Genomic DNA, 24,704 nt, shown 5'->3' on the forward strand with positions numbered 1-24,704 from the left:
ATTCTTCATAGACAGTATACTCCTTTGAGAATTTCATGAATGTGATATCGCCCTTGCCCCCACCAAAATGCATATCCACACAAAATTACATATACAATTACAGAGAGATCATGGATCCCGAGATCATGGATCCCTCACACCAGAGTTCCTGGTTAAACTCTCTATAACCATAGCTTACCAAAGTACTAGAATAAAATAAGGCATTCCATAACTGCCAAATGAATTAAAGGAAAATATTGACTGGAAAAACTGGTATGTTCACAGTTAATTTAAAAAATGTATAAAGATTACTGATTAACGCCGGGCGTGGTGGTGCACCCTTGTAATCCCTATGCTTGGGAGGCGGAGACAGGTGGATCACATAGGTTCGAAGCCAGCTGCACTGCCTTAAGAGAGCCTGTTTCCAAATAAAAAAGTATTAAAAAATAGGTCTGAGAGCGTAGCCCGGAGGTAGAAGGGCTTCCAGGAACCCCAGTACCACCAAAAAAAAAAAATATATATATATATATATATATATATATATATATATATATATTAACTGACCAACCTGACTGGTGACATAAACTGTGCAGATTTTTTAGCTAGCTATTTGGTAACATATATCAAGAACTACATTAAAAATGTTTACAGAAAGCCAGAGATAGTGGCACATGCTTGTAATCTCAGTATGTGGGAGGCTGAAACAGGAGGATCACAGGTTCAAAGCCAGCCTCAGCTACTTAGTGAGGCCATCCACAATTAGTGAGACCCAGTTTCTAAAAGAAAATAGAAAATAAAAAGAGCTGATGGTGCAGGTCAGAGATAGAATGTCCTTGGGTTTAATTATCTGTACCACACCAAAAAAATGTTTACAGTATTTGTTTTATAAATTTGTATTTATAGCCTTTGATTTAGTAATTCAACTTCTAAGGATATATCCTAATAAAACATTCAAAGATACATTAAAATATTTATGTGGAAGGACAGCCAAGTGTTATGTTATTTTAAAAGCAAAAAAGAAAAAGAAAAAAAGAAAATAAGGGGAGATGGATCAAGATGGCGGCGGCAGCCAGTATTTGGGAGAGGCAGACAGATCTAATCCAATCTACCTTGAACTTTTGAAGAAATCTCCCTGAAAGTAAACTGCTCCTGCCCCACATGCTCAGGAATTCTGGACAACATACTATGTAAGAAAAATGCTTGGGGTATTTTGGAGGGAGCCCTACATGGCCAGGCTGGGCCCACTGCGCCACTTGTCCTGGGAGGCCTTGGCACTAATGGCCGCCACGCTGGGGGCCATGGTGCACTTGGAGCAGCAGATCCTGCTCTCCATGGTGAAGCTGTGGACCTCTGCCTTTGGAGAGGAGACAAAATTCAATGCTGCTAGATATTTGGGCTCCCAGCTTTTGTAAAAGCCGCATACTGTTTTCTCCTACTAAAACAAAAAGGAAAGAAAAAATGGGAACCTCTGTAGATGCCCTGTCCACAAAGACGGGGACTGCCACACAGCGAGGCCGGGATCGGGGCCAGCGAGGCCAGGAATGGAGCCTGCCGAGCAGAAAGGTCAAGGCCAGGGTCTGCGAGGCCCAGGGTGAGGCCCAGGGTCTGCGAGGCCAGGACTAAGGCCTGCCGAGCAGCGAGGCCGGTGCCAGGGCCTGCTGCACAGCAAAGGGTCCCTGCAATCGTACAGTCAGAAAGCACTTGAAGCTGCCACTGACTTCACCCCGTCTCTCAGCAGATTCTCAGATCCAAGTGACCTCTATTAAAAAATTGAGTGTAAGTGGATCATCTCGTCAAAGTCACTCACCTTCTGGTGGCCAGGATTTCAGCAAATGGGAATCAGTGTGGAAAATAAAAGAAGTACTTCCAAGGAAGAGATAATCCATAATTGATCGGAAGTGGAGAAGTAGAAACTCTAACACATTATTGGTGGGATTGCAAATTAATGCAACCACTTTGTAAAACAGTATGGAAGATCCTCAGAATAATGAAAACAAACTTACCATAAGATCCAGCAATACCACTTATGGGTATCTACCTAAAAGAATGAAAAACAAACTACCAAACCAATGGTACAAGTATCTGCAATTAAGGTGACTATCTGAGGGGATAGGGGGAAGAGACAGAAACTCTTTAAAGTACATGATGTACTTATACAAACATATCAAAGTCAATCACTAAATCAAACATGGGAAGGAGGGAGGGGGAGGGAACAGGTTAGGGATTTGATAAGGGCTAATCGGGTGATGTGTACATGTAAATCTCTACAAGATTTTAGTCCATTACGATGTATGACTATAATGCACCTACATATATATATATATATATATATATATATATATATATATATATGAAAAAAGAAAGAATAAAAAAAGGAAGGAAGGAAGGAAGACAGGCAGTCTGTCAGTCAGTCAGGCATAAAAGGAGGAGGAAGGGATCAAATGAAGTATCTCCTACCGAGGGAATGAGGGAAAATTATAGCATCTAAGTTATAGAATACTAAGAAGCCACATCTAAGAGTATTTAGCAACGTATGGTTAAACTCATAAAATGTTAGAGAAAAGAGCAGCATAAAAACTAATTATATTTAAGCTTATTAAATGAGTTAGAAGTAGCTAAGCATAGTGGTGCATGCCTATAATCTCAGTAATTGGGAGGCTGAGATGAGAGGATCACTACTTCTCAGCCAACCTCAGCAATTTAACAAGACTTTGTTTCAAAATTTAAAAAAATAGGACTTGGGGTATAGCTCAGAGGTATAACACCCCTGGGTTCAATCCTCAGTTCCACAAGAAAAAAATATATACATAAGTGAGTTAGAAGTACTTAGAACATTGTCTGGTATACAATAAGCACTATATAAGGTTTTGTTAAATAAACTTTTAAGAAATTATATATATGCAACATAAACTCATTTATATATTTTAAGACAATATGGATAAATGGAAAGGACAGAAACGCTGAAGAAAATCTACCAAAATAGTAATGATAATTATATCCAGGTGATTTTTACTTTCTTCTTTATATTTTTTGTAATCCTAAGTTATATAACTAAAACTACATCTTTATTAAAAATCTGAAAAAAGACTTCCGGGAAGATGGCGACCGAGAAAAGCGGGGCTTAAGAGCCCCGCTAACAACCAATCTCCATTACCACAAAATCAGCGCCTTTCATAGCCAGAAAACACCAGCACCAGAGAAACAAAAAAATCACCAGGCTCCAGAGAGAACACGGACTGAGAACAGAGCTCAGAGCCACAGAGGATATACACCGGCCTCACGCCCGAGGACGCGGCAGCAGCGCCTTACTGCCGGCGGCAGCGGCTAATTCACCGGACGGCTACAGCAAGCCGAGGTGAGCCGCTGCAGAACAGCCAGGTGGGATCTTTCTGCGCAAGGAGCATCTAAAGCTCCCAGTGGCTGAGCTCAGCACACGCTGCAGGGACTCAGAGTGGAACTCAAAACCAGAGAAGAAAAATACGCCAGCCTCACGGCCGAGGGCATGGCAGCGGCGCCATATTGCCACCGGCGGCAGCAGCAACAAATTCACCGAGTCCAGTACAGCTACATCTGCGTACTCAAGAACAGTGAGTCAAATTGCGGACCACAGAGGAGAAATCCCAGTACTGTACTCCCTGGGACTTGACCCAGTGGGGGAGGGGCGGTGGCAGAGATATCACACCATAGGAGAACGTGCAACCTGGCACCCCCCACAGTCTAAAGCAGCCTCTATCGACTCCCTGGGTCGGCGACTCTGTGATACAACCCAGTAAAGGAGTAGTGGGGTGAGAGATACTACAGACTCGAGATCCAGAGCACCTTAAGCGAAGTCATAGTGACCCAAGGGAAGAACCCAGAGAAGGCACAAACTTCCGAAATCATGGGAAAGAGGAATAACACTGGAGCAATGAATGCCCACAACCCCACAACATCAGAACCCGATAAAACAGAAAATCAGAGATTTCTAGAAGATCAAATCAGGAAAATAACTGTAGAAATAATAGAGGTGCCTCGAAAAGAATTCAGAGAGAGCCAAAAAGAGATAAAGGATGCAATTAATGAAGTAAAGGACTCAATTCAAAGCATGAACAACCGATTAGACCACATGGAGAACAGAATCTCGCTCTTAGAAGATGATCATTCCAAAAATGAACGCATAGTTTCTAATCTAGAAAAAAATATCCGACAGCAAGAATCTGACATTGAAGAAATATGGGTCCATTTTAAGAGAGCTAACCTAAGAATCATTGGAATAGAGGAGGGAAAAGAAAGTGAAACCAAAGGGATCAACAATCTCTTCAAGGAAATAATAGCAGAAAATTTTCCAAACATAGAGCAAGAGGTTGATACACAGGTACAGGAGACTTATAGAACTCCCTTTAGACAGGATCGGAGAAAAGAATCCCCACGCCACATAATTGTCAAAATGACCAATGTGGAAGCCAAGCAGAGAATCTTAAAGGCAACAAAAGCAAAGGGCCAAGTGACATTCAGAGGCAAACCAATTAGAATCACTCCAGACTTCCCAAACCAAGTCATGAGAGCCAGAAGGGCTTGGAGTAACATATTCCAAACTCTGAAAGAAAACAACTTCCAGCCAAAAATTTCCTATCCAGCAAAACTTTCTATCAAATTAGATGGAGAAATAAGAAGCTTCCATGACCAACAGAAACTGAAGGAATTTATGTCTTCAAAACCAGTGCTAGAGAAAATACTCAGAGATTAACTACAAAGAAGAAATAGGTAACACACACCAGAACCAGAGAAACAAGATTTTCCATCCAACAGACAACTAAGATTAGTTATCTGTGGAGATTCATTATTTATGTTAGTCTTTTACCTATCTCTAAATTGTATTGTTTGCCTTTATTGTTGTTAATTTTTAGGATGTCTAGTTGGAATATTAATATACCTTCAGATATAGCATTTGGATATATTTTATCCAATTCTATTAGTAACTTTTAACTCTGTTTACATTGTCTTTGGATATACAATATTTTTTTATTTTTTAGGGAGTGTGTATTCTCTTCTGTTGCCTGTGCCATTGAAATCATATCCAAGAAATCACTGCCAATTTCAATGTTGTGAGGTTCTATGACCCAGATTTTCTTCTAAAAGTTTAGAGTCTTAAGATTTATATTTAGGTCTTTTATCTATTTTGAGTTAATATTTATATATGGAATTAGGTAAGGGTCCAATTTTATTCTTTTCCATGTAAGTATTATTTTTCAACAATATTTAGTTAAAAGATTATTATTTCCACCACCAAATGTTCGTGGAAACCTTGTCAAAAATAACTTGACAATATAGGGAAGAATTTAGCTCTAGGCTTGTATTTAACTCCAATGGTTTATATATCTGCCTTTAGAACAGTACTACACTGTTTCAATTATTGTAGCTTTATATGGTTTGAAATCAGAAAAATATATATCTTCTAGCTTTGTTCTTTTTCAAGATCGTTCTGGGTATCTAGAGTCCATATTCCATATTAGGATAGATTTTTTTTCTGAAAAATAAATATATAAATATATGATAGTTTCACCTAAAAAAAAAAAAATAGAAAAAAAATATTCTCTGGTAAGAAAGAAAGCAAAAAGAAATATTGAAATGTTATCTTTAAGTCATCAAAAGCTTGGTATCAGACAAATGAAACTGTTATGTGAAATTATCATTTTTAACTTTGGATAAATTGCTATAATACTAGATGTCAACCACTAAGCAAACCATGGGAAGGAGGGATGGGGAGAGAATGGGGTGGGGATCGGGTGGGGGCTGACTGGGAGATGTGTGCATGTATGTCTACAAAAGTTTGTATCCCACTATGATGTATGAATAAAGTGCACCAATAATAAAAAAAAAATAACAATGAGTTGAGATAAAAAAAATCTGAAAAAAATATATTTATATGGGGCAATGTAAATCTAGAGAACAATGTTATCAACAACACAAATAAGGACTTATAAAAAGACCATATTTAACAAGTCTGTAGTTAGCACAAGATGTTAAAGAATCACCAATATAAAGAACTGAAGCCTGGTGCAGTGAGTGGCACACCTGAAATCTCAGTACTTGGGAAACTGAGACAGGAGAATCACAAGTTCAAGACCAGCCTCAGCAACTTAGCAAGACCCTCAAAATAAATTCTAAACTAAAAGGAGTAATGGTGTAGCTCAGATGTAGAATGTTCCTGGGTTCAATCTCCAGTAGCAAAAACTAAATAAATAAATAAATTTCAGATTCAAATTATTTGGCTAAAACACTTTGGTTGGAGCCAATAGAACAAAAATCCAATTAAGGCAGATTTAACCACGGGTATGTTTCTTCTCTGCCTGAAATCCATTAAAATGACAGTAAATTAATATAAACAAACATAAGCACAACAGTAGAAAAAGTAGAGAAGTCAGTGGTGAAAAGCTCAAGACTTGGAGGCATCACAGATCTTGAAAGGTAGGAGACAGACCTAGGGCTGAACACATAGGGAATCCATGCTATCCCCAGACTCCAGAAACTGGAAAAGTAGAAAACAGTGGAAACTAGGAACTGAAAACAGAATGGGAAATGACTCCAGGTAAAAATCTTCCTAATGAATAAAAGTGCTTGCCAAACCCCTAACACCCCCCCCCCCCGGCAAATTTGGCCATCAGGCCTATAGACCCAAGTACATACCTAAATGGAAATACTGCACAGTGAAGATCAGAACAGCCAAGACAATCACTGAACTAGAAGTATATAAAGATCTAAGCAACCCTTAGCATTTCTGCTTATCTACAGTACTCTCAACCACTAGTTCAGTCTATATAAGAAATTCTTGTAAAATAATTCCATCCCTCTACAAAGCTGGGATATTCAAAAAGGAGAAAATTCAAGGGAAATTCAATAAAATACAAAGGAAGAAACCTTCTAGAATCACTGAATTTCAACTGTTCACATCCTTTATTGTACTACGGGATTCTCAAAGAGAGGGTTAGAAGTAGGAAATGAAACCCCCTGGTTAAGAATTACAGATCATTTAATAGTCAAAATAAACCAATTATCATGAGAACAAGTAGGCACAAACCATTCAGGTTTTAGATAATTTATTAAGAGCTTAGGCATGGTGGAGCTTGCCTATACTCCCAGCTACTCAAGGGGCTGGGGCAGGAAGATTGCAAGATACAAACCAGCCTGAGCAACCTAAAATAGACCCTGTGTCAAAATTAAAAAATAAAAATAAAAAAAATAAGATGAGCATGGAATGCAGCTCAATGACAGAGAGCCCCTGGGTTCAATCTCCAGTACTGGTCTAAAAAAAAGCCTACTATCTCTTAATAGCTATGGGTATAGTGGTGAACAAGAACACACTATCCATATGTCCCTACCCTGGCAGAGCCAACAGGCTTGAGCAGCAACTTAGGAATAAATCCAATTCCATAATGAATAAACTAACATTTTATAATTGCTAATAAAAATTCAAGTATGTGCTATTAGTATTTAGAGCAGTTACCATTTCTTAAATGTAAACTATGTGGCAGAAACTTTGATAAATACATTATCTCATTTAAACACGACACTAATTCTATCAAGTAGATATTATTTCTCACACATCTCCAATGAGGATTGTAAAATTTAAAAAGGTTAAATAATTTGCCTACAACCACACAGGTAGGCAGGAGCAGAGCTGTGATGCACCAAGTCTCTGTGACCTAAAACACACATCTTTCCACTCTATAAAGCAAAGGCTCAAAAAGACACCTTCTGAAATTAGAGGGCAATAAATTAAGGCCTGGCTCAAAGATGCTTAATTTAAGCCTGCATTTGTATATGTAATGTATTTTTCTAAATAGTCCCAATTAGCATTTTTGTCTAGTGCTACCATATGAAAAAAAGCTGTACATAAGTGAGAAGCATCCTACTTTAGCCCTAGACTATCATTAGTTCCTTAAAATAGTCTCTAAATCATACCAATTTTTACAAAATCATACCAATCTATTTAGCCTAACAGAATCTATTGGGTAGGTTTAAAAAAAAGAGGTATGTGTATGCACATGTATGCATGCATACATACAAGTATGAGTGTGTGTAGGTATGCATGTGTACTTTCACAGTATTTCCAAAGTTTTATTGTATTTGAATATGCCTTCACAAGAATCTTCAAAAGTCAAATACTTACAGGATGAAAAATTAGTAATAGTTCACAGAGACAGGGTATTCTAGTTTCTATTACTTTAATACATATGATATACCACAGGCAAATCTCTCCTTCTCTGGGCCTCCGTGAAGGGGAATTGGACAGTACAATCTCCAAGGAACATTCTACGTTTAAAATTTTATGATACTATAAGTAACAACCAGAAACACTTTTCAAAGCATAATCAACTTTATCTTTGCACAGAGCACACAAAAGCTTACGGTAAGAAAAAAGAGAAATGTAATCAGCATTTACTATTTCATTTGGACCACTTAATCTAGCAGCTTTTTAGCAGCATATCGAAGCTGAAGGTGCAGTTAATAAACCCCAAGGAATGGCCAACTCTCAGGGAGTAACGCCTGGCTAGCTCTTCTTTCAATCTAAAGGTACTTAGTTTCATTTGAAAAGAAAGTAAATGGTATTTTTCTAGCCCATGAAGACCATGTTCCTCTATTTAAATAATCTCTCCATTTCAGCCTCAAGGAACTAATAAAAGAGGAAAGGTTAAGCTTACTGAACTGTACTCTTCTTTAGAAAATGTAAGTGATATTTTTTAAAAAATTGATGAAATCACAGAAGCAAGATGGAACTCCAGGTTTTTCCTATTCTCTCTTGCTGGATCCTCTTTAATAAACTAGATATGTCCACAAGATATGAAAAAGGAGAAAAGAGGTAAATAAATATAGTATAGAGGCTTTCAAAAATCACAAGTTCTAGTTTGTTTCCTCCTTATTTTTATTAAATATGTAAATTATCTGATTAAATTGAACACAAGCCTTAGGGAATGTTTACACTAATTCATAAAGTTATATGTCATGCCACTGTGGTTTCAATTTGCAACATAACTTTTAATTCAGTCCCAAGGAATATTATGGAGGGGAAAAAAAGATTGTAGGCATATATACTTATTTTTCATAACAATAACAAAAAACAATTCCAAAATTTAGCAAATCAAAATTAACACCTCATTTCTTATCCTTGGAAGTACTAAAACGATGAGAAGACAGTTACTAGTCATTTTACACATGGAAACAATGAAGTAAAAACTGGAGTAAACAACTGTTAAAATCAATATAACATGAGAAATGGGATTACAATTCAAAGCTCCTGATTACAAAATCCATGCTCTATTTATAAAGACACCTAACCAAAGATCCTGCAAAAATTCAATTACTCGAGCTTTAGCCCATGGTGCTAAAAGGGCCTGTGCAGGAAATACACTCTGACAAACTTCACAGAGAAAAACAAAAGTATAAACACAGTCAGAGGATGACTTGATAACAGGTAACTGCATAATAAAAAACTAATCAATACCTTTTCCCCCCAAGTTGAACAAGTTTTTTACTTACATAACACCGATAAATACATGCTGAGTAATGGTACAATCTGAATTTGAGGATTTATACCAATTTTTTAAAGCAACCACGTACTCCATGTGTTTCACACCTCCAGAAATTGTGATCTATGAAAACCGCCCCTGCCTAAATACATCTAATCACTAGAGGGCTTACTAGGAAACATGTTTCGGAAATAAAAATGTCAGGGAAACATAATTTATATCAACAATTGAATCTGCTACACATTCTACAATGTACATGAGAGCTACACACACACACACACACACACACACACACACACACACACACACACATATATATATTCTGGAAATGTTAATAGTCCCAGTGTAAAGAAACTCTGGTCTATATATAGTCTAACTCATAGTACAAGGACTATTAAGGTTTACTTACCTTTAAATTTAATATCCAGACCACTAAATTCCAACTCAACTCCTTGAAGTGCTTCTCCTAGAGTTTCATGATAATGACTGATACTTTTTTTTGAACCCACACAGAATGGAAGTGAGAAGTACTTATATGTTTCTTGGCGATTATGGTAGGGCCCAACAGTATTCATCCATAAGACAACTTCCTCTTTATCTTGATACTGAAACAAGAAAAGCAAATAAGAATATACATATTGAATCTAATTCAAATTAGTGAATGTTGCTATCTGTTCTGAACAATAGTGTATTGTCTGTGTTTGGCAAGTTACAAAATAAAATACTTGAGCCTTAATTAAATCTGACAATGTCCACCTTAAAAATCAAACTTTGTCTATTTAATGTTATATCCAGATTGTGGATCCAGGAGCAACCTTTCCAAACTATATTTTATAGAAAATAGTGTTTAAACAAAGTCTAATAGCTCATAAGATTATGCTTATAAATGGTATTTATACTATTAAATAATGGTAAGCCTAGAACCAACAGAATTCACCAGGCTAACAAGGACAAGGAAGGAGGACATAAAATCAACAGCTTATACAGAACCTCATGTTAATCACTAGGTACTCCTTCATCCCCCCCAAAAGAATGAATGTTGCCAGCAAGAATAAATAAAAACCACCTCTCCCTTCTAGACTTTTATGTAACCACTTGTTAAAGTACTATAGAGAGGAGAGAAATGACTACAAAGAGGAAGAAAAGCCATACTGTGAAATCCCTACAAGTCCATTCAGGCCAACATTCCATCTGTTATCAGTGTGAAAGGCATTCATTTTATGCATATTTCTTTGAATAATTATGGCTCTACTCATCAGTGAACATATAAATATATAGTTAAATATTGACTGCAGGCAGTCCAACGACTTGGGGGAGCTCAATGCACCTTTTCCAGGGTCTAACTATGGGATCTGCCAAATACTTTTAAGACCTTTAAAAGTTTAAAATTCTAGTGATTCTATAGAAACCGGTTACCTGAATTTTTTTTTTCCCCCCAGTACTGGGGATGGAACCCAGGGGCATTCTACCTCTGAGCTATACCCCCTGCCCTATTTTTTATTCTTTATTTTGAAACCAGGTCTCAGTGAGTTGCAAAAGGCCTCACTAAGTAACTGAGGCTGTCCAGGAACCTGATTCTCCTGCCTCAGCCTCCCAAATGCTGGGATTACAAGCCTGTACCACCACTCCCGGCTACCTGGATAATTTTTAAACTACTAATGATAATTAGCACCAGGCATGGTGGCACATACTTGTAATCCAAGTACTTGGGAGGCTGAAACAGGAGAATCACCGTTTTGATTTCTTTCTTTCTTTCTTTCTTTCTTTCTTTCTTTCTTTTTTTTTTTTTTTGTGGTACTGGGGGTGGAACCCAGAGGCTTTCTACCTCCAGGCTATACTCCCAGACCTTTTTAATATTTTATTTGGAAACAGGGTCTCACTAAGTTGCTGAGGCCTCACTAAGGAGCTGAGGCTGGCTTCGAACCCGTGCAATCCTCCTGTGTCAGCCTCCCAAGCGCAGGGATTACAAAGAATCACAGGTTTGAATCCAGCCTCAACTACTTAGTTAGGCCCTCTGCAACTTAGTGAGACCCTGTTTCAAAATAAAGAATAAAAATAGGGTTGGTGGTGTAGCTTGGAGGTAGAATGCCCCTGGGTTCAATTCCCCAATACTGCAAAAGAAATAAATAAATTAGCAATATTAACAGAAGGCACTGTAAGATTTAACTAAACTAACAGTACAGAAACTAATCCACTGAATATTTAGTGAGTGTCTAGCATATGCCAACAACTGTATAATAGGATTCTGCTTTGGACAAGATGTGTTCCTTGCCCTAGTACAGTCTAAATGTAAAGATGGACACTGAACAAGCAATAATACAGAAGGCTGCCAAGGAACATGTAAGAGAGGAAGCTATCTTACTTAACTTGCCCACTATGAAATCTCCAATCCTCTATCTAAAACTAATCCAAAAATAAACATTTTCAATCAAAATCTAATAATTCCCAAACTAAACTTATTCCTCTCAAGTCCACCCTCCTCAACTTTTGCTTTTCCAACAGTACACCTATTCTCTCAGACACAGACACACAAACACTAAGATCTGTACATTCCAGACAACCAAAAACTGTTAACTTGTCTATGTTTACTCAAAGCATCTCCCTTTTAGTTCACATCACCATCCACCTTAGCAGGTCATCACAGAAATAAACTATTTCACTTTTCAAATACATGAAACATGTACCAAGTATAGTTTTAGGTATTAAGGATGGAAAAATAAATAAAATACTCTCCTTTTCTTTAAGAAGTTCACAATCCACAGAAGAACCAGACAAGTGAACGATTATCAATGGAAAAATAAGTGTTATAATTAAGGTAATAAAGGGCTATTGTAGCAACAATAAAGGAATGATTAACTCTGCCTTGGCAGAGAAGGGTCAAAATGAATAGCAAAATAGAAAGTTATAAACTCTTTCAAGAGAGTTTGGAAAAATAACTGCAGACAATCTTTATGTATAAAGTAATGAATCAAAGGTCTGAATGTTAATGCATCTATACATCCTTATTCTTAACTATTCTTTTTATTTTGTGTGCGCACGCGCGCGTGGGTATATGTGTGTGTGTGTGTGTGTGTGTGTGTGTGTATGTGTGTGTGTGTGTGTGTGTGTGTATGTGTGTGCTTAAGTCACCACTCTTCCATCCAGTGCTCATGGTCACATAGTGCTGATCAAAGTACTCCTTTCTGATAGATACACACAGCCTCAGAATTCTTAAAACAGTGTTCTAAACTAACCACTACAATTGACCAGAGTTGGTATTAGAAATAAAATCTGTTCACCAAGTCAAAACAGTTCTCCACATAATACAAAGTATACAAGAACTTAATACATAAGATGAGAAAACACTGAAGAAATGCTGAAATGTAAACTCACTGACAACTTAAGAGTATGCAGTAGAGGCACTGATACACACATTGACAGCATTTGTAATCATTTAGAAAAGAAAGGACTGGTAACAGAATTTGAGATTAGAATACTGAGAGCACCATTAAGAACCTTGTCATTAATCCTACTAAGAGTCTGCAGAAATGTTATATAACTTAGAAAATAAGTGCAAAGCTGGGCATGGTGGCACACACTTGTAATCCCCGCTTGGGAGGCTAAGACTGGAGGATCACACAGGTTTGAAGCCAGCCTCAGCTACTTAGTGAGGCTCTCAGCAATTTAGTGAGACCCTGTTTCCAAATAAAATATAAAATAGGTCTGGGAGTATAGCCCAGAGGTAGAAAGCCCCTGGGTTCCACCCCCAGCACCATGAAAGAAGAAAGAAAGAAAGAAAGAAAGAAAGAAAGAAAGAAAGAAAGAAAGAAAGAAAGAAAATTAAAGAAAGAAAGAAAGAAAGAAAGAGAAAATGCAGACACTTTTTCTATAAATCTCAATGTACTGAGTCCTTTCAAAATAAACCAAAAAATTAGCCAGGCATGGTGGTGCATGCTTGCAATCCTAGTACTCGGGAGGCTGAGACAGGAGGATCACAGGTTTGTGGCCAGCCTCAGTTACTTAGTGAGGCCCTCTGCAACTTAGTGAGATGCTGTTTCAAAATTAAGAAAATAGAGCTGAGGGTACAGCTCACCACAAAAATAAATACAAAACAAAACTTGAACATAAAATAGGGCATTAATTAAAATAAGGATTTCATTTGTTATACAAACTGAAACATAGGACTAAAGTAATTTACAGGTTGCAGTATATTAAACCACACATTCTGAAGTTGCTCATTTTTTTTCTTTTTTTTCTTTTTGCAGGAAGTTACTCATTTTAAATACTCATGAAACCTTACAAGGTCAGTAGAGTTGTGCTGGCACTTTACAAGTACTATCCTAAAATTTATACCATTTTGTACTTTTTAAGAGTCTTTTTGGGAAGAGGACTGAAATGATTAGAAATCTACACCCAGTGTTTAAGGTGACTATTAATGCAAAAAAAAAATGCTTCTTTTCTTTTATACTGCTCCTTTTTATGCAGACTGTGGTCAAATCTAGTGAACTTAAATGTTTACTTTTCATCATAGGCTTTGTCCCTAAAAATAGGGTCTCCCAAGTCAAGGTCAAGAGTTCTTTCTCAAAAGAGAAAACATGTATCTTAAAATTACAAAATGCCTAACTGAAGACTTCACACTACTTTTTTGGGAAAAAAAATCTTTCCCTAAAGTTGAAGACAACATCCCTACCCAGGGGGAAGAGAGCTCTGGTTTTCTGGGAGAGAGCTCTTCCTTCTATCAGTCTACTTCCTAGGAACCCCTGCTGACTGGCTGGTCTAATTTCCTTTCATTCCAAGAAATCCAATCTTTTAAATACTTTCCCTAGAAAAACTTTCAACTGGCCAATGACACGGAGAATGATAGGGATTTATAACTTAGCTGCAAAGTGTAACCAGGAGAAAGGGTGGGTGGGGGTGAGGGTGTCAAGGAAGCACAGAAATGGATCAAGGACCGCTGAGCATGACAGTAACGCCTTCCATTCAGTGGCCAATTGACTAGCTACCTGCATTCTCACCTATCCACTGTCCAGCACTCAGAAGAATGGTACTGTTCCACTCAACCCCCAACTGTCTACTCCAGCCAAAATGTTTTCCTTTCATGCTTCAGTTAGCTTGTCATTTCCCCAAATTTATAATGTCTTTCTCTCCACTTAGTCAAATTCCAGTTGCCCTTCAAAAGTGTTCAAATCTTCCTTTCTCAAATTCTCATGTCTAGCCTTAACTGACCAACTCCTAACACACCAATTCTCACATAGACTGCAAAAATATCTCATTGACTAATCCTTAGCAAGTATATCCCAGGAGCTGGGCAGTTCTAAAGTCTTTACATGAACATTTAATCTTCTCAAAACTCTAAAACTAGGCTGGGTGTGATGGCATACCCTTGTAATTCCAGCATTTGGGAGGCTGAGACAGGTGAATCATTCGCAGCCAGCCTCAGCTACTTAGTGAGGCCCTTTGCAACTCAGTGAGACCCTGTTTCAAAAGAGAGAATAAAAAATAGGGCTGGGGGTGAAGCTCAGAGGTAGAATGCTCCTGGGTTCCATCGCCAGTAGCGGAAAAACAAACAACCAACTTCTAAAACATACGTCTTATTATTTACCTCATTTTAGGAACTAAACAGAAAATGTTAAATAATCCATCCAATAATATATACCTAGCCAGGTGTAGTGGTGCACACATGTAATCCCAGTATTCAGGAGGCTAAGACCTGAGGATCACAGTTTGTGGATAGCCTCCGCAACTTGATGAGACCCTGTTTCAAAGTAAATAATAAAAACTAGGGCGGGGGTGTAGTTTGGAGGTCAAATACCCCTGGGTTCCATCCTCAGACCTGCACACACACAAAAATAATAATATATATGTAATTAATACTGAGCTCACTATACTTTTGCTAACTCCTTGTCAGTCTCATTAACCACAGAGCAAAAACTAAACAAAGCAAGTATGAAGATAAAGCAACTTTGCAAATCCAAGACTGTACTGAATACTGACCAACTTTTCCATATGAGCTTTTAACTGCCCTAAAGGAAAAAAACCTTAAGAGGTTACTTGCATTCTAATCTTGAAAGAAATAACCTTTTCTCAAGAAGTCACCACTGTCTGGCTGCTTATTTAAATGTTTTGTTTATATATGGGGAGAGGGTGGGATACTAAAGGTTTTCTCCTTGACAGAAGTCATGAATTCATTTTTATCAAGAGGAAATTTTAGGAGATACTATTGCTGACTTAGTCTTTGCAAAATCTAAATAAAGAAGGATTTTCACTGACCAGCGAGAGGCAAAGAGCTAGAATAAGCACCCAAATGTTCTGCTTCATTTTCATGTGAATGGAGCACATTTGGTTTAAAGTACGATAGTATCAGAGAAATCAAAATCCAGTTCTGAAAATGTTTTAGAAGTCAAATTTCAAACTCCTCATTATTTAAAACATCAAAATTTTAATAAATAAATCAGACATACATTTCTAACAGTCTCTTGAGATATGTGTTCTCTCTCAAAATAACTTTGTACCTAAATAAACTTTTAGTCTGAGTACAGCTGAAAATAGGACAACGCTTTATGGCATTTCCTAAAAGCTCCATTTGTATTAGAGCACTCACATGCTCATTTATAGTAAATAGCTTATTCCCTTTAAAACTCTTCAAATAAGTTTCAAGAGTTCCCCTATACCCAACAGAGACAAAGGTGAAAAGTTATTTGCTAAAGTAAAGCAAACAAAACACTTTGCAAATCACTCGGTTCAAATACAAACTGATTATAGCAGAAACCAAGTAAGTTATCCTAGGCACAGACGGGGTCCTTCCAACATCATAAGTCCCAGGATTACTAGAAGTACAGTGGACCTCAAAGGAATGGGACTTGGGCCTGGGGAGGGACCCTAAACCATACAGGCATACCCAAAGCCATGCACCCTAAATGAACAAGGTCTGCGTTTATTCACTGTGCATTAAGCAACAGTGCTTCATGTTTCCCACACTGCACATCTTTGTAGCTCTCTAATTACTTAAATCACCACAATGGTTAAATAGTACCAATTATGCACAATACAGTGCTTGGAATATGTAACAGACTTGGGGGTAGGGGTGACTTTGTGGTCATGTTTAGTGAATAGAACCCGTAAAAAATCCAAGGCTACAGTGCAAACCATAAAATGCTCTAAGAGTTCTCTGTCCTCGATTACTAGCTTTTTAGTGCTGACATCTTTACATATTGACACTATGGAAATTTTATGTACAAAACAAGTAGAAAAAGGACCACAGAACAGGGCTCTATAGGCCACTGGGGAAGTGAATTTTGGGTAGAATCATTTTAAGTCTATCCAGTTCTAAAACTGATTCTTGATTTTGGAATCTTAGAAAACATAGTCATTTAACTATATATGCTTTGGCCAAATTAAGGATAAATCACTTACTACACACCTACCTTTCAGATGCCCTAAAGAGGCCTTTTTATTACATTTAAATCATTTACCGAGCTGGGCATGGTGGCACACAGCTCTAATCCCAGTACTTGGGAGGCTGAGATATGTGGATAGCAGGTTCGTGGCTAGCCTCAGCTACTTAATGAGGCTTTCCACAACTTAGTGAGACCCTGTTTCAAAATCAAGAATAAAAAAGAGAACTGCAGGTGTAGCTTGGAGGTAGAATGCCTCTGGGTTCAATACCTAGTACTGCAAAAAAAAAAAGAAAGAAAGAAAGAAAGAAAGAAAGAAAGAAAGAAAGAAAGAAAGAAAGAGAAAAAAAAGAAAAACAGCATTTTAAGAAAGTTATTTAATTTTTTTTTTAATTTTGAAGTACCAGAGATAAAACCCAGGAGCATTTGACCTCTGAGCTATACCTACTGCACCTACCACACCCGGCTTATTCTTTTTTTGTTTTTTTAATATTTTTTGTGGGTCTGGGGATGGAACCCAGGGGCAATCAACCTCTGAGCTACACCTCCTGCCCTGTTTCTTATTCTTTATTTTGAAACAGGGTCTCACTAAATTGTAGAGGGCCTAAGTAGCCGAGGCTGTCCGCGATCCGCGATCCTCCAGTCTCAGCCTCCCAAATGCTGGGATTACAAGTGTGCGCCACCACGCCCAACTTGCTCTTTATTTTTTGAAACAGGGTCTCACTGAGTTGCTAAGGGCCTAAGTAGCTGAGGCTGTCCTTGAACAGCAATTCTCTGGTCTCCGCCTCCTAAATGCTGGGATTACAAGTGAATGTTGGGATTACAAATTGGGATTACAAGCGTGTGCCAACATGTCCAGCCTAATTTTAATTTCAAACAGTATATCCTGTAATCCACATATGATTCAACTTTTATTTTTGTGGTGAAGATTGAACTCAGGCCTTCATGCATGCTAAGTGCTCTTCACTGAGCTACACCCCCGGCCCCAATTCCACTTTCAAGACTTAAAAGGAACATATCTTTTTATATTCTAGATGTGTATGTACTCTAAAAGTTTACAGCTCATTTCCTTCTCATCATTCTTCTGAGAATACTACAAGAATTTTGGATAAATAAGCACATTAAAAAATACTATATGGGTCAGAGGGCCAGATGAACGCTAATTCAGTAGGTACAATAAAATTGAAGGAGGAGGCTGGGCATGGTGGCACACGCTTTGTAATCTCAGCATTTGGGAGGCTTTGATAGGAGGATCGTGGTTTGAGGACAGCCTCAGCTACTACTTAGTGAGGCCCTTTGCAACTCAGTGAGACCCTGTTTCAAAATAAAGAATAAAAAAAGAGCCGGGGTATAGCTCGGGGGTAGAATGCCCCTGGGTTCCACCTCCAGTACCACAAAAAAAAAAAAAAAAGAAGGAGGAGGAGGAGGAGGAGGAGCAGCAGCAGCAGCAGCAGCAGCAGCAGCAGCAGCAGCAGCAGCAGCTGGGGGTTGTAGCTCATGCTTGTAATCTCAGTACTTGGGAGGCTGAGACAGGAAGATTGCACAGGTTGGAAGCCAGCCTCAGCTACTTAGTAAGGCTTTCAACAATTTAGTGAGACCCTGTTTCCAAACAAAATATAAAAACAATAGGTCTGAAAGTATAGCCTGGAGATAGCAGGCCCCTGGGTTTCATCCCCAGTGCCACAAAAATAAATTTTTAAAAATACTATCAATATAAAAAACTGCTCAGTAAAACTACCAAGTGTTTTACTGTTCTACTGAATTTCACAAATATTTATTAAACATGCACTCACCAACTTTCCCTTAGCAATTTGTCTCCTCCTCCTTCAGTATCATTCTTTCTTTACTAGTAACATCTGCCTTCTTGGTAGAGGACAGACCATAGCCTTTCCAGTACTGTTATCTGGCTAAAGTATTCATCTAGTGTCAAGAAACTTAGAAAAAGTAAATATTTTGGCTAAATATATAGCAAAAATATGATTTGGTACTTATTTGAATTTGATACTTGTATCTTAATGCTATCCTTCCTATATACCTTTCTTCCATATATAATAGTGCTTAGTAATCAACAGTATAATGTAAACATGCAAGGGAAGGGACAAAGATTCTAAATTTTAGTCCAGCATCCACTTTATATTTACCATATTCCCTTTTACAGCAGTGAACAAGAGACTTTTATCAAATATTTTATATTCAAACCCTGGCACAAAAATTTAAAATAGTTCTAGAAATAAAATTCCATTTTAATTTATAGATTATTCCAAGTTCTTCATACTCCTCTAATTTTTGTGTTTGTTTTGGTGGTAGTGGTACTGGGGATTGAACCCAGAGGCATTCTATCTCTGAGCTACACCCCCAACTCTTTTTAATTTTTATTTTGAAACAAGGTCTCACTAGGTGGCTGAGGCTGGCCCTCCAACCTGCAATCTTCCTGTCTCAGACTCCCAAGTACTAGGATTACTGGTATGTGCCACCATGTCCAGCTTAATTTATTAAATTTTAATTAATAGTTTTCCCTATTTATGGGAGTATAAAATGCAAGGTAAAAAAATAGAATATAAAACGCAAGGTAAAAAATAGAATACTTTTCTCAAATATTCAAAAGTAGAATACTACGCTCAAGTTTGTTTAATTTGTGGAACTATAGTTAAGAGTTCCCAATTTTATATGGTAACTGTTCTTAAATATTCTTTTAAAAAGGAAATAAATTAGTAACAATACCAGTAACCAAAAGGATGCCTACTGGAAATTAGAAAGTAATCAATGACTCCAATCTGTATGGATCCTTAAATAAAGTTCTTACATTTGAGACAAGTTACCTGACAAGAAAAAGTAACAGTAATAATAAAGGAAAAGATTTTAATTTAACCTTTTAACCTCCAAACAAAATTATCTTAAGATGAAAAGTCACAAGTATGCCACAAAAACATGTCACTATTAACTTAGAATGCCAAGGGTCTCATTCCACCTGTACCCACCCCTACTGAGTATAGCCTCAGGCAGGCGCCTGAACTACTCTGGTTCACAGGCCAGACAACTCTGGCTATGACTGAAGGTAAAACAGCCAAGTTTAGAGTTTTCATTGGCTAAAATAAGAGCCCAGCTAGCCCAGAGGCTAGAAAAACGTTGTGGTAATTGTAAATAGCAACTAAACTCAGACCCATTAATAGGTAAGAGCTGCTTCACTTCCTCAAGTACCATCGATGATCGAACCCTCTCCCAAATACATGAGTTTGTCGATAAAATCGTATCATTCATGGTAAAAGTATATTAACACACACACACACACACACACACACACACACACACACACACACACACACACACACACACACACAATGACCCGTCAAGCAACCTTCCCCGTTTACGACTCTCCTACCTAGCTCACGTCTACCACTCCCAACACCAGGGAGTTACAGCCCTAAGTGCAAGCCACTCCAAAGAGTCGTTAACATCCACGCCTTGATGTAAAAATGCAATTAAATAAACCACCAATCAACTTTAGATCAAATGCAAAAGAGATTGTTCCGGGGCCTGGCCTGCAGACTAGAAAACTCAAGACTCTGTGCGGACAGACGCTGCCCAAGTTGGAGACCACCAGGACGGGGCCTCCACGGGGGACTTGGCGGAGAGGAGAAAGTTAGGAGACCGAGAGGGAGAGAGAGAGTGCAGGCTGCGAGCCTGTGGGCGCCGAAACCGCTCTCCCCGAGTTTATTAAAGCCGTCCCCACCCCGGGTCTTTAATCCGGTTAGGGTAGCAGGAAGGGCCGCGAAGGGAGGCTAGCGAGGACCCTAACGTGGTGGCTATTTCCTGGTTAGCTCCCGACGGCTCACGGCGATGCATCCATCTTCTGCAGCGGCGTGGAGCCCGCGGTGGACAGTCCCCTGCCGGCCCCGCGCCCCGCACGCCCGCGCCCCGCGGCCCGCTCCCCGCTCCCGCAGGAAGGCGGCCCGCGCCTCCAGCTCGGCCGGGCCCGGGGCCGGCGCCGCCGAGGCCGCCGCCGAGCGGCCGGAAGGGCCTGGGCCGCGGCGGGCCTCACCGTGTGCTCGTGCTCGTCCGCCCGGGCCCGGGGCGGCAGCAGCAGCAGCAGCCACAGCGCGGCGGCCGCCGCCACGCCGGGGACGCCCGGCAGCGGCCTCATCCTCCGCGCTCCCACCGGCCCCGCGCCGGCCCGCCGACTCCGCCGCCGCCGCCGCGGCCGACTCGCATCCACCGGGCGCGGACACACGCAGGGGCCCGGGCCCAGCCGCCGCCGCCGCCGTCGCCCGCTCCGAGCCGCCTCCGCCCCCCGGCCTCCGAGCCGCTTCCTCTGACTCAGCCACGTCATCCCGCCACCCCGCGCGCGCCGGAAGTGCTCGCGACGCGGCCGCAACCGCCGCCGCCGCCGCCGCCGCCGCCGCGCAGGGCCGCCCGCCCCGCCCGCCCCGCCGCCCCCTCCCCCGCCGCCCCCGGCCCGCCGCAGGGCTCAGCCCGGCCTCGCTGCCCACCCGCGGCCTCCGCGCTGCAGCCTCGCCAGCGCCGGCCGGATCCGAGCCCATCGCCAACTGCCCCCAAAGAATCCGTGGCTCCTTGTTCGGAGTCGGATGCGCGTTTTAAAGTCGTTCCTTTTTTGTGTGTGGTGCTGGGGGTGGAACCCAGGGGCTTTCTACCTCCGGGCTATACTCCCAGACCTATTTTATATTTTATTTGGAAACAGGGCCTCACTAAGTGGCTGAGAGCCTCACAAAGTGGCTGAGGCTGGCTTCGAACCTGCGCGATCCCCTGTCTCAGCCTCCCAAGCGCGCCACCACGCCCACGCCCGGCTGTCATTTCATATTTTGTTAGACGCCCCCTACGTTCAATGAAATGGGAGCTAGGTTGAACTTCTTGCTCATTTATTGTCTGCTCTTATTATTGGTCGGCCTCCCCTTCTCTGTCCTAAGTGTCTCTGGGAACGCAAGCTCCTCGGAGCAGAGGTCTCTTGGCCGAGTTTATTGAGCCCATAGTAGGGGCTCAATAAATACCTGTCAAATGAACATCCGGAATGTGGCACCACCATCTTTCTATACAGGCCTCTGAGGTCTCTTCCTCTCGACCATCAGTGGTCTACAATTCTAGTATCTGGCTTCTTAGAAATGTCCCAAGAAGCCAGGCGTGGTGGTGCTTATTTGACCCAATATGTCGGAGGCTAACAGAAGGATTGCCAGTTCAAGACCAGCCTCAGCAACTTAGGCCCTGTCTCAAAATAAAAAGGACTGGGGATGAAGTTAGTAGAGCACCCCTAGGTGCAGTCCCCAGTACATGTATGCGCGCGCGCACACAAGTCCCAAGAGTTTATTTTGCTCTTCCTTCTGCCACTAACAGCCAATCTTCCACATCACAATACAGCAGTCTCCCAACAAGAACCCTGCCACCATTTTTTTTCCCTCTATCATTCTCCAAAGATGCCAGAATCATCATTCTAAAAAGAAGTTCAGATTACACCGGGCGTGGTGGCGCACGCGTGTAATCCCCGCCCTTGGGAGGCTGAGACAGGAGGATCGCACAGGTTCGAAGCCAGCCTCAGCTACTTAGGCTCTCAGCAACTTAGTGAGACCCTGCTTCCAAATAAAATATAGAATAGGTCTGGGAGTGTAGCCCGGAAGTAGAAAGCCCCTGGGTTCCATCCCAGTACAAAAAAAAAAAAAAAAAAATTACTCTCAGGCTTAAAACACTCCTTGACTACTGAGTAAAAAAATCATGGAATCATTACTAAGGTGTTCATTAGCCAGGCACTATTTTTAACTCTTTACATACAGAAACTGATTTGATCCTCATTAAAAAAAACAACAACCCTTTGCAATGGGTACCATCCCTATGTTCACATTAGAGGATGTATGTAACGGAAACACAGGGTAAGTAGCTTGCTCAAAGAATCATGCAGGCTGACTCCATAATCAGGCTTTTTTTTTTTTTTTTTTTTTTTACTGCCAATGGACTACCAGCTATACAGCGATTTTGAAAAGTGGACTAGATATGCATGTGGGGCATGGACTAATATCCAATGGGTACTTATAAAATGAAAAAAGTGTGATTCCATTTTAAAAGGCAATGTGTTAGCTTACCTACAGGAAACGATCTGAAAGATTATGACTCAAACCATTACCAGTGGTTAACTTTTTACTTTTTAGATGCCTGTAAATGGATGTTTTTCTACAGTGAGAATATGCTCCATATATAAGGAGGGATTCCTTGCTGAAGAATAAAGACCAAATTAGCCTGTTAACATGTACCTGCACAGTCAGATCCCAATTTGTCTCATAACTGTACTCCCACCAATCTCTTTGCTCTGCCTTCACATATATTTCCTAAATACACCGTGTCTTCTATACCTCTGTGCCTTTATTCTGGGTATTTCCTTTATTTATAATGCCCTGCTTCATATCATCAACTTATACTATCTTTCCAGGCTTAGTCAAATTACTACCTCTGCAGTGAGACCTTGGATGATACCCTTGGGAAGTTGAACACTCCGTCTTTGGAATTTCAATATCATTTGGGATGTTACATCAGAATTCAGAAATTCCAGTTTACTCCTATAGTCTCACTCCCCCCCCCCCACCCCCGGTACTGGGGATGAAACCTAGAAGCATTCTACCTTTGAGCTGTACCTCAGCGCAATTTTTTATTCTTTATTTTGAAACAGGGTCTCAGTTGTGGAGGGGATGCAGAAGTCTGGCAGGGAGTTGGGCATGGTGGTACACTGCACACTTGTAATCCCAGTACATGGGAAGCTAAGGCAGGAGGATCCCAGGTTCGCGGCCAGCCTCAGCTACGTAGTGAGGCTCCTTAATTCACTTTGGGTTTGTTTTGTTGTTGTTGTTTTGGTTTTTGTACTGTACTTGAACCCAGGAACAGCCCACCTCCAAGCTACATCCCCAGGCCCTTTTTTTTCCCCCAGTACTGGGGATGAAACCCAGAGGCATTCTACCTCCGAGATACCCCCAACCCTATTTTTTATTCTTTATTTTGGAACAAGGCCTTACTAAGTAGCTGAGGCTGGCCATGAACCTGCAATCCTCCTGTCTCAGCCTCCCAAGCACTGGGATTACAAATGTGCGCCACCACGTCTAGCATCTTACCTTTTTTGATAGCAGAGCCTTTCTTTCTCTCTTTTTCTGTACTGGGGATTGAACCCAGAGCCTCACACGCGCTAGGCAAGGGCTCTGTCATTGTGCTATACCATCAGATCTTTTTTCAATTTTACTTTGAGACAGTGTCTTGCTAAATTGCCCAGGCTCCCCTCAAACTTGTGGTCCTTCTGCCTCAGCCTCCCGAGTAACTGGGATTACAGGTATGTGCTACCATGCCTAGCTAATTTCGTTATTTCTCCCAGCTTCTAGGACAATGTGAGCCATATCCTATATATTCAACAAATATCAGCTAAATAAATGAGTGAAGACATTAGCAAGTGAAAAGTCAAATGGCACGGCAGGGCATAAAGAATGCTCTATAGAATGTAAGAGACACCACAAGGCAGTACAAGATTAATTGCAGGATGAATCGTACGGCAGTAATTGCTATAGAAATCAAAGGAGGCATCTTATTCATCTTTGTATTATCTTCCGAAGCACCTAGCCCGGTGACTTGCTCCTAGTGGAAGTTCAGTTAATGCTCTGTGAATGAATCATCACTCCTTCTGAATGAAATGATGACGGGCAATTGGAGAACAAGCAGTGTAAATGCTACATTAAGATGGACGCACAGTTTCTTCAACATCCATCACCAACCTCCACAGATCTGTGGAAAACACTGCGCTGGAAAGTGCTTGGAGGTGGAGAGGACACAAAAAGTATAATGTATTCATCCTGAAGGAGGTGACTTGAAG

The 24,704-nt window shown here is 40.3% G+C and overlaps 1 protein-coding gene across 1 annotated transcript in view; it reads right to left on the reverse strand.

Annotated features, from left to right (window-relative positions):
* Positions 1-20,999, reverse strand: part of TM9SF3 (transmembrane 9 superfamily member 3) — a gene marked incomplete at both ends in the record, with an annotated part of 77,077 nt that extends 56,078 nt beyond the window's left edge. The window contains 2 exons of the mRNA XM_080693597.1: positions 9,895-10,090; positions 20,898-20,999. Of these exons, the coding sequence (XP_080549723.1) occupies positions 9,895-10,090; positions 20,898-20,999 (298 nt within the window). The remainder of the gene's footprint in view (positions 1-9,894; positions 10,091-20,897) is intronic.
* Positions 21,000-24,704: the final 3,705 nt, after the last annotated feature.

The sequence above is a fragment of the Muscardinus avellanarius genome, assembly GCF_963383645.1.
Source record: "Muscardinus avellanarius genome assembly, chromosome: 4".
Classification (NCBI taxonomy): domain Eukaryota; kingdom Metazoa; phylum Chordata; class Mammalia; order Rodentia; family Gliridae; genus Muscardinus; species Muscardinus avellanarius.